Below are 10,519 nucleotides of genomic sequence, written 5' to 3' on the forward strand. Positions count from 1 at the left end.
CCTCAATAAATAAATAAATAAAATAAATAAAATACGAGAGCGGCAACCACGACCGCAAAACTGGCAGGTGTAGTGTGCCCGTGGCGAACAGACGTCGGGCTGATGACGCTTGGCTCGCTTACTTGCGAGGGTCTTAAACCAAGCGTCATCGTGGATTTTACGACCATCGAACACCAGTTTGCGTCACTTATCTCTGTCCTCGGTATTCCTCCCATTTATGAACCGGGATGTTGAAGGAGTTCATGTCTCGCTTGACGCAGTCCTTATGCCGTAGCATATTGTTAATGTGTAATGTATTATTTTTTCAGGCGGGTGGATACGGCCAACCAGGGGTGTCGGATTTGGGGGAAGATGGTTCCGTCAAGGGGTTCGATTTCAATGACCAGAGTATCCGCAGGTCCTTCGTTCGTAAGGTAAGGGTTTACTACTTTCTCACTTTCAGCTCGCGAGCACAATATCGCCTGTGTGTAAATTGTGTAATGGCTCCTCTACACGATGGGCCAACGCCGGCCACTCTAAGGGACGCAGGCATGCGGTAGAATGAGATAGCAATATCACTTGCTCCCTCTAACGCATAAATGCGTCCCTTGGATTGGCCGGCGTTGGCCCAACGTGTAGAGGAGCCATAATGAGTAATGACCAACGTAGCACACTAAACTTGTATCATAATATACGGTCAGCAAAGAAAGTGGTCTACCACTTTTCGACTCTATCATTATTATTGGCTGACTGTACCTGCTATTAAATACAGTCAACATCCCTATTAAATATTCGAAACGAACTTCGCAGATCGACCTAATTAAACATTTTTTTTAAATAGATTGGTGAAAATGTACTTACCTATAGAAAAATAATTCATTAAGATGATAGTTACCCTGGTAGTGAATTCCATGAGGCAAAAAGTCCGCCATTTGTACCTTTTAGATATGCAGTAAAGTTTAACATAAATAAGTGAATGAACGTCGAATTTCCTTTTTAGGGTATTTTTTCGTGTTTACACATATTATCAGCATATCACGTAATAAACAGTTATACTAATCATAACAAAAACTTTACTTTTTTTATTAGTTATACTTATACCAAGGTTAGCGAACTGTATCGACAAGTAACTGTCGAAACATCGTATTAGAATTACTACAGTTAAGTTTAAACTTTATATCAATGGAATAAAGTTTATATTTGTGATTGACAATATTAGTATTGTATAATATCACGTTGAGAACGTGTTCCCTAATTTCGAAGAAGGCGTCAACTGCCCGGCTAGCTCAGTCGGTAGAGCATGAGACTCTTAATCTCAGGGTCGTGGGTTCGAGCCCCACGTTGGGCGAAATATTTTTGTATGTTTTTTTCTACGGCGATTCCTCTCTTTTCCTGAAGGTTTAGAAATGTTCGGATGGCGTTCTAATAGTTTTAACTATTTGTGTCGAATGATGGCAGAAAATGTACTCACTACATAATTGGGCCATTTTATGTATTTTCACCACACCAGCTCGGAAAGGCTTACTTTGCACTTCAAAAACTGATAGCAAAGTTGCATTTTATTCACATGTGAGACAAAGTAATCAAATGCAAATTTTGAGTTGGTTTCTTATGTTTGCTGGTAGAAATGACTTTTAAATGATGATTTTGGATGATAAATATTTAATAACATTAATTTGGATTTGATTTGGTTTGATTCTGTTTGATATTTTACATTTAATATTTGCTTCAGGTTGGTGTGGTGAAAAATTTTGTTTCATTCGGGGGCAAATTTTGTTTAACCCTCGTGCTTTGAAACCCTCGCAACGCTCAAGATTCCATTTTTCGAACCACTCGCTACGCTCGTGGTTCAATTTTGGAATCTTTCGCTTGCTCGGGTATCAATATTAGCACAAGCGGTTAAACAACAACTTTGCCCCCTTGTAAAACAAATAACTATTAAAGTTGTCCCGTACACTTATTTTTTGCTTTGTGAAATTTTATGTTATTCCTACTCAGAATCACGAACACTTTCTATCCTAATAGGAGAATAAAGTGTCCCAAGGTTTTTATTTCTATTCCGTTACCATTTTTAGGGTTCCGTACCCAAAGGGTAAAACGGGACCCTATTACTAAGACTCTGCTGTCCGTCCGTCCGTCCGTCCGTCTGTCACCAGGCTGTATCTCACGAACCGTGATAGCTAGACAGTTGAAATTTTCACAGATGATGTATTTCTGTTGCCGCTATAACAACAAATACTAAAAACAGAATAAAATAAAGATTTAAATGGGGCTCCCATACAACAAACGTGATTTTTGACCAAAGTTAAGCAACGTCGGGCGGGGTCAGTACTTGGATGGGTGACCGTTTTTTTTTTGCCTTTTTTGCTTTTTTTTTATTTGTACGGAACCCTTCGTGCGCGAGTCCGACTCGCACTTGCCCGGTTTTTTATAGACTTTAGACAGTATGGCGGCCACGGAATGGAAAGATCGAAAATTGTACGGAAATTTTGGGACACTTTGTTTCTCCTATTAGGATCAAAAGAGCTCATGATTCTGAGTAAAATAAAAATAATTTAAAAAATTACATAAAATGGCCCAATTTACTTTGACAATATTCCTCTAGTCTAAATTCTCTTTGCTATTATGTTCCAGGTGTATTCCATCCTGATGTGTCAGCTGCTGGTCACTATGGCGTTCATTACACTTTTCACCTACCACGAGGGCTCCAAGCTGTGGTTTAGAGAACATTCCTACATGATGTAAGTTATGATAATGATTGAGCATAGTCGCGCTACCCCCTCTGCCACGCATACAGTAATTTTACTCCATGTTCGAGTCGAAAGCGTCTTTGTGTGACGTCCGTGTCTTTGAACGGACCAATTACAACACGGGACTTCGCTCACCTCGTCCCGCGCACCCCCGCATTTTTGGCATCATCGGTTGCATGAAACAATTGCTCTAAACTCGGTCTAGAGCAGAGGTCGGCAACCTTTTAGCAGCCAAGGGCCACATAGCAGTCAACGAAGTAGTCGCGGGCCGCACTTTGTTAATATTTATGACATTATCAGACATTGTCATTTGTCAATATTACAAACAAAATAGCTAGGGAGGCTCGCGGGCCGCAAGTGGGAGGTTCGCGGGCCGCATGCGGCCCACGGGCCGCTGGTTGCCGACCGCTGGTCTAGAGGTTTCCTAGTCTATGTGATAGTGATAGCTTTTTCATCACACTTGTGCAGTAAGCATTCTATTTCACGCGTGTGCAGCGGGAGCTAAAGTTCATCTTACTGCCACGGTGTTATAGCTTCTTTTGTGTTACTAATACCATACGTACCATTGATACGGATATGATGGTCGTTCTTGTCTACGTGACAGCGTGGTAAAAAGGTGTCCGTCACCTTCCATCCCACGGTGTTCAAAAGTGACAGTTATTTTGTCACGTGGATAAAACTATCCACAATACGCCTGACGTCTGCAGGTTGGTTCTAATGGAAAAGTATAAAATTTACTTTTCACCTCAGTAGCTCGAACATGGGTACTTTGCTTCTTAAAAACAGTGAGCCAAATGTGATTTTGCTCACTGAGTCATTTTGTCTCACTCAGTGAGCAAAATCGAGTGTCTCTCACTCACTGAGTGAGACAAAATGACGTTCAAGTGACCTTTATAGTCAAATGTCATTTCAACATGCGGGGTCTAATACAAGTTCGATATACTTGGGTTCTATTATCTCTGTCCCTCTAGGTGTGTTCTCACTGCTTAGGGTGAAAATTTTTGTGTACTACACGAGATCAAAGTTATTTACATCTCGTGCGCTTTTGAATCCCTTACTACGTTCAAGATTCTAAATTAGATTCACGAGCGTAGCGAGTCTTTCGCTTGCACGGGACTCAAAATAAGCACTCGAAGAAATATCAAACTTTGATCTCTTGTTGTACAAATAACTTTTTTTTGTTTTTTTTTTTTATATATACATATAACTACGAGGGTCGCACTGAAATATTCGGGAATGGGACACTTAGAAATAACATAATAGAAAGAGGCATATAATTTATAAAAATGTAACTCTTTATAAAACTTTTAAGGTATATTCCATTTGGTTGTCATTTGTATTTAAGAATTACTGGCAATTTGAAAATTGTATGTCGAACATTATTTGAATTTTTGACCAAGTGATTTTTCGGATCATATTTTTAAACGGTTTTCAATATGCCCTCAGCGAACAAATAAAAGTTACAAAGGGCTTCTCTTATTTTTTTATGAACTAGAGTTCATCGTACGCTCGTTTGCAGTTAAAATTAAATATGAAAGTCACTTTCATTTTATCCCATGGGTGATCTTAAAGAAGCATGTCATTCCAAAGCGACGTCAAAAATTAAAATCGCATTTGTGCTGTTAATTAAAAAGACTGCCAAAAAAGTTGCATGTCGGCAGATTTCGACATTCCTAAATATTCATATGACAACAGTAAAAAAATCTTTTATATACATATATATGTAAAAAAAACTTCAATTCCGTTGGCTACTCCACGAATTTCATACAAAACCACTAAGGCCCCAAAATCGCCATACAAAAAGGACTTTGGGATTATGAGCCGTGTGCATTACAGAATGATTACTTTCAAAAGAAAATTTATATGCGTGGTCAGTTTGAGTTTAAGTATGCATTAAAATAAAGATTGACTGTCTAGATGCGACAGTTTTCTCTATTCCCGACATTTTCAGTGCAACCCTCGTATGGCTACAAATAAAATGACCACCAAAAAATACTTTGGTACCCTAAATAAAAAAATCATGCTTACCAAAAAAAATTACTGAACACCAAAAAAATAAGCCCTAAAATTACAAATGTACCACCGTTTTAATTACGACTGCACTTCAAATTGTATTCGAATACCAAATATATTGAATGATTACCAAAAATCATTAATGATCACCAAATCTTGAAGACCAAATTAATGAGATTTTTGCACCTAAATAAACCACATGATTACCAGAAAATGTATACGTATTACCAAATAAAGTAAAATGATGCCAAAATTACTAGCCCCTTCCGCTCAACCCCCCGTACCCCACACCGCATACCTACCTAACCTCACCTACTTTTCTAATAGCATACTGATATGCTACTAGAAAATTAGGTTAAGTTAGGTTTGAACTGCTATCAGCTAAGTGGGCTAGGTTAACACTGCGACCCATCTGCGACCCTTACAGACACGAAATGCGACTAGAAAAGTGGGTTAGGTTAGGTTTGAACTGCGACCCTTACTGAAAAGAAATGCTTCTAGACAAGTGGGTTAGGTTAGGTTCGAACTGCGACCCTTACAGAAACGAAATGCTACTAGAAAAGTGGGTTAGGTTAGGTTTGAACTGCGATCCATACAGAAATGAAATGCTACTAGAAAAGTGGGTTAGGTTAGGTTTGAACTGCGAACCATACAGAAACGAAATTCTACTAGAAAAGTGGGTTAGGTTAGGTTTGAACTGCGAACCTTACAGAAACGAAATGCTACTAGAAAAGTGGGTTAGGTTAGGTTTGAACTGTGACCCTTACAAAAAAGAAATGCTTCTAGACAAGTGGGTTAGGTTAGGTTTGAACTGCGACCCTTACAGAAACGAAATGCTACTAGAAAAGTGGGTTAGGTTAGGTTTGAACTGCGATCCATACAGAAATGAAATGCTACTAGAAAAGTGGGTTAGGTTAGGTTTGAACTGCGAACCATACAGAAACGAAATTCTACTAGAAAAGTGGGTTAGGTTAGGTTTGAACTGCGAACCTTACAGAAACGAAATGCTACTAGAAAAGTGGGTTAGGTTAGGTTTGAACTGTGACCCTTACAAAAATGAAATGCTACTAGAAAAGTGGGTTAGGTTAGGTTTCATCTGCGACCCATACAGAAACGAAATTCTACTAGAAAAGTGGGTTAGATTAGGTTTGAACTGTGATCCATACAGAAACAATTGTGGTTACAATTTTGGTAGTCATTTACTATTTTCGGGTTTACAATGATTATTTTGGAGTCATTTGCTTTTAATAGGATAGCAATATTTAAAAATTTGGTTATAATTTTACATTAAAATGGAGTTCTAATTTTGGTGGTCATTTACTATTTTTGGGTTTACAATGATTATTTTGGTGTCATTTTATTTAATAGGATAGCAAGATGTAAAAATTTGGTTATCAATTGACATTATTTATTTATTTATCGTATGGCATTACAGTTACTGGATTCAATTTAATTAAATCTAGAGATTGAGGTTTGCACTCTTCAGATACTCGAATTGACATTAAAATGGGGTTTGAAATTTGGTAATCATTTACTATTTTTGGGTTAATAATGATTAGTTTGGTGTCATTTCCTTTAATAGGATAGTAAAATGTAATAAAATTGGTAATCATTTCACATTAAAATGGTGTTATAATTTTGGTGATCATTTATGATTTTAGGGTGGTAAAGTAGATTTTTTTGGTATTAAATTTTATTAAATCTGGTGATCAGTTAAATAGCAGCCTATAACTATTATACTTTTAAAATACTATTATTATCAGAGGCTTCAGAGCCCCATTGTTACCAATAAACTGTGCCCAGCAGTGGGACGTATATAGGTTGAACTTATTGTTATTGCAAGCTTTTATTTAGTTTCACCTGACCGTTGTCTGTCTGTGTGTAATCAAATCTTGCAAGTAAAATTTGATCCACTTCCCGGTTTCCGATTGAGCTGAAATTTTGCATGCGTGTATAAATCGGACGAGAATGTAATATTATGGTTCCATCGAGCTGATCTTATGATGGAGACAGGAGGTGGCCGTAGGAACTCTGTGATGAAACAACGCAACCTAATTGTGTTAGGGGTTTTGAGAATTGTTTCCATGAGTATTAGTTGTCTGTCGTAAGAAAAGTACAGTCAGCGATAAAAGCTTGTACCAAAAATGAAATTTTTGCCAAAAACTTATTTATTTACTATTATTTGCTTGCAGGTTCGTGGCCCTGGCCGTGGTTATAGTCTGCCTGATCGTGATGGCGTGCTGCGGCAACGTGCGTCGCCAGGCGCCGATGAACTTCATCTTCCTCGGCATCTTCACTCTCGCGGAGAGCTTCTTGCTCGGGGCCGTGTCGAGCACCAGGGCGCCTGAAGCGGTGAGTTGAAATTGATCGGTCACTCACGCATCGTCTCGGCCACCCAAGCATCGTCTCGGTCACTCACGCATCGTCTCGGCCACTCACGCATCGTCGCGGTCACTCACGGGATTATCTACTTGCTACATCGGTCTCTCGCTCACCGTCTCAGTCTACTTTCTACCACAGTCACCCATTAACCCAACTACTCCATCACTCGACCGGTCACTGATTCGGTCTCATTCACCCGTCCACTAATATGGTCACTCACTCGGTCGGTCACTCACCCAGTGGGTCAGTAACTTGACATCTCGCACTCCACGCGCTATGCTCCGCTCGGCTCGTATAGTGTCGTGGCCCTAACCGTGGTTATAGTCTGCCTGATCGTGATGGCGTGCTGCGGCAACGTGCGTCGCCAGGCGCCGATGAACTTCATCTTCCTCGGCATCTTCACTCTCGCGGAGAGCTTCTTGCTCGGGGCCGTGTCGAGCACCAGGGCGCCTGAAGCGGTGAGTTGAAATTTTAGGTCACTCACGCATCGCCTCGGTCACTCACGGGATTATCTACTTGTCACTCATTAACCCAACTACTCCATCACTCGACCGGTCACTGATTCGGTCTCATTCACCCGTCCACTAATATGGTCACTCACTCGGTCGGTCACTCACCCAGTGGGTCAGTAACTTGACATCTCGCACTGCCCGCGCTATGCTCCGCTCGGCTCGTATAGCATCGTGGCCCTGGCCGTGGTTATAGTCTGCCTGATCGTGATGGCGTGCTGCGGCAACGTGCGTCGCCAGGCGCCGATGAACTTCATCTTCCTCGGCATCTTCACTCTCGCGGAGAGCTTCCTGCTCGGGGTCGTGGCGAGCACCAGGGCGCCTGAAGCGGTAAGTTTGAAATCGTTCGGCCACTCACGCATCGCCTCGGCCACTCACACATCGTCTCGGCCACTCACGCATCGTCTCGGCCACTCACGCATCGTCTCGGCCAATCACGCATCGTCGTGGTCACTCACGCATCGTCGCGGTCACTCACGCACTGTCTTGGTCACTTACGGAATTATCTACTTGCTACATAGGACACTCGGTCACCGTCTCATTCTACTTTCTACCACCGTCACTCATTAACCCAACTACTTCATCACTCGACCGGTCACTCACCCATTCGGCGTCTTTCATCCGTCCCCTAAACTGGTCACTCACTCAGTCGGTCACTCATCCAGTCGGTCACCAACCCAGTGGGTCAGTAACTTGACATCTCGCACTGCCCGCGCTATGCTCCGCTCGGCTCGTATAGCATCGTGGCCCTGGCCGTGGTTATAGTCTGCCTGATCGTGATGGCGTGCTGCGGCAACGTGCGTCGCCAGGCGCCGATGAACTTCATCTTCCTCGGCATCTTCACTCTCGCGGAGAGCTTCCTGCTCGGGGTCGTGGCGAGCACCAGGGCGCCTGAAGCGGTAAGTTTGAAATCGTTCGGCCACTCACGCATCGCCTCGGCCACTCACGCAATTATCTACTTGCTACATCGGTCACTCGTTCACCGTATCAGTCACTCACGCAACTGCCTACTTTCTACCACCGTCACCCATTAAACCAACTACTCCATCACTCATCCGTCCACTAATCTGGTCACTCACTCAGTCAGTCAGTGACTTGACATCTCGCACTGCGGTAAAGCGGTAAGTTTGAAATATTAGGTCACTCACCCATCGACTCGGTCACTCACGCACCTATCTGTTTGGTACATCGGTCACCCATGCAGCTGCCAACGTTCAACCTCGATCACTCATCAACCCAATCCACCACTCATCCGGTCGCTTGTCAATAGAAATAAAAGTAAAACCTTCCAAACTCAAAAAATAATGCTAATGCTGTCAAATTTATCAGCTAAGGGCCCAGCGGTCGGCAACTTTTTAGCAGCCAAGGGCCACATAGTAGTTAACGAAGTTGACGCGGGCCGCACTTTGTTAATATTTATGACTTTACCAGACATTGTCGTTTGTCAATACTACATACAAAATAGCCAGGGGAGAGATTCGCTCGCGATAGTTTTTATTTTTTACTCATATATATTCTAATTGCATGTTTCAGGTGATGATGGCAGTGGGAGTGACAGCGGCCGTGTGCCTCGCCCTGACGATATTCGCTCTGCAGACCAAATGGGACTTCACCATGATGGGAGGATTCCTAGTGTGCGCTACTGTTGTGCTGCTATTGCTTGGTGAGTTTACACATCAAATACCACTAGTATTTTGCTGTGAGCCGTAGAGCGAAACCATGGGCTCCTATTTAAAAAAAAACTAAGTCGACAAAAAACAAACATCGGAACCGCTCACAAAATTTCAAGAGAATATAGAAATTCGATGCGACCTATATACGAAGACAGTCGGACTTACGAAAGCATTTTGCCGAAGCTGAAACGAAGACGTTTCGCTTAGAGCTCGCTCTATGTGATATTATAGTAGGTAAGTCTGCAAAAATGGAACTTTATGATGATGGCAGTGGGAGTGACAGCGGCCGTGTGCCTCGCCCTGACGATATTCGCTCTGCAGACCAAATGGGACTTCACCATGATGGGAGGATTTCTCGTGTGCGCTACTGTTGTGCTGCTATTGCTTGGTGAGTTTACACATCAAATACCACTAATATTTTGCTGTGAGCCGTAGAGAGAAACCCCATGGCTCCTATTAAAAAAAAAACTAAATCGACAAAAAAAAACATAGGAACCGCTCACAAAATTTCAAGAGAATATAGAAATGCGATGCGACCTATATACGAAGACAGCCGGACTTACGAAAGCATTTTGCCGAAGCTGAAACGAAGACGTTTCGCTTTGAGCTCGCTCTGTGTGATATTATAGTAGGTAAGTCTGCAAAAATGGAACTTTATGATGATGGCGGTCGGAGTGACAGCGGCCGTGTGCCTCGCCCTGACGATATTCGCTCTGCAGACCAAATGGGACTTCACCATGATGGGGGGGTTCCTCGTTTGCGCTACTGTTGTGCTGCTATTGCTTGGTGAGTTCACACATAAAATACCACTAGTATTTTGCTGTGAGCCGTAGAGAGAAACCCCATGGCTCCTATTTAAAAAAAAACTAAGTCGTCAAAAAAAAAAACAGGACCTGCTCACAAAATTTCAAGAGAATATAAAAATGCGATGCGACCTATATACGAAGACAGCCGGACTTACGAAAGCATTTTGCCGAAGCTGAAACGAAGACGTTTCGCTTTGAGCTCGCTCTATGTGACATTATAAGGTAAGTCTGCAAAAATGGAACTTTATGATGATGGCGGTCGGAGTGACAGCGGCCGTGTGCCTCGCCCTGACGATATTCGCTCTGCAGACCAAATGGGACTTCACCATGATGGGAGGATTCCTCGTTTGCGCTTCTGTTGTGCTTCTATTGCTTGGTGAGTTCACACATAAAGATAATTAATGTTT

At 42.2% G+C, this 10,519-nt stretch overlaps 1 protein-coding gene and 1 non-coding gene across 2 annotated transcripts in view; both read left to right on the top strand.

Moving 5' to 3' along the window:
* The window catches only part of LOC134668781 (protein lifeguard 1-like), a 33,071-nt gene that overhangs the window by 13,576 nt on the left and 8,976 nt on the right, over nucleotides 1-10,519 (top strand). Inside the window, exons 5-8 of the mRNA XM_063526239.1 lie at nucleotides 309-413; nucleotides 2,614-2,720; nucleotides 6,935-7,094; nucleotides 9,167-9,296. Coding sequence (XP_063382309.1) covers nucleotides 309-413; nucleotides 2,614-2,720; nucleotides 6,935-7,094; nucleotides 9,167-9,296 — 502 coding nt within the window. The remainder of the gene's footprint in view (nucleotides 1-308; nucleotides 414-2,613; nucleotides 2,721-6,934; nucleotides 7,095-9,166; nucleotides 9,297-10,519) is intronic.
* Nucleotides 1,255-1,327, top strand: Trnak-cuu (transfer RNA lysine (anticodon CUU)). The gene has a single exon. It is a non-coding gene; the product is annotated as a tRNA-Lys (tRNA).

Source organism: Cydia fagiglandana, chromosome 11 (genome assembly GCF_963556715.1).
Source record: "Cydia fagiglandana chromosome 11, ilCydFagi1.1, whole genome shotgun sequence".
NCBI classification, from domain to species: Eukaryota; Metazoa; Arthropoda; class Insecta; order Lepidoptera; family Tortricidae; genus Cydia; species Cydia fagiglandana.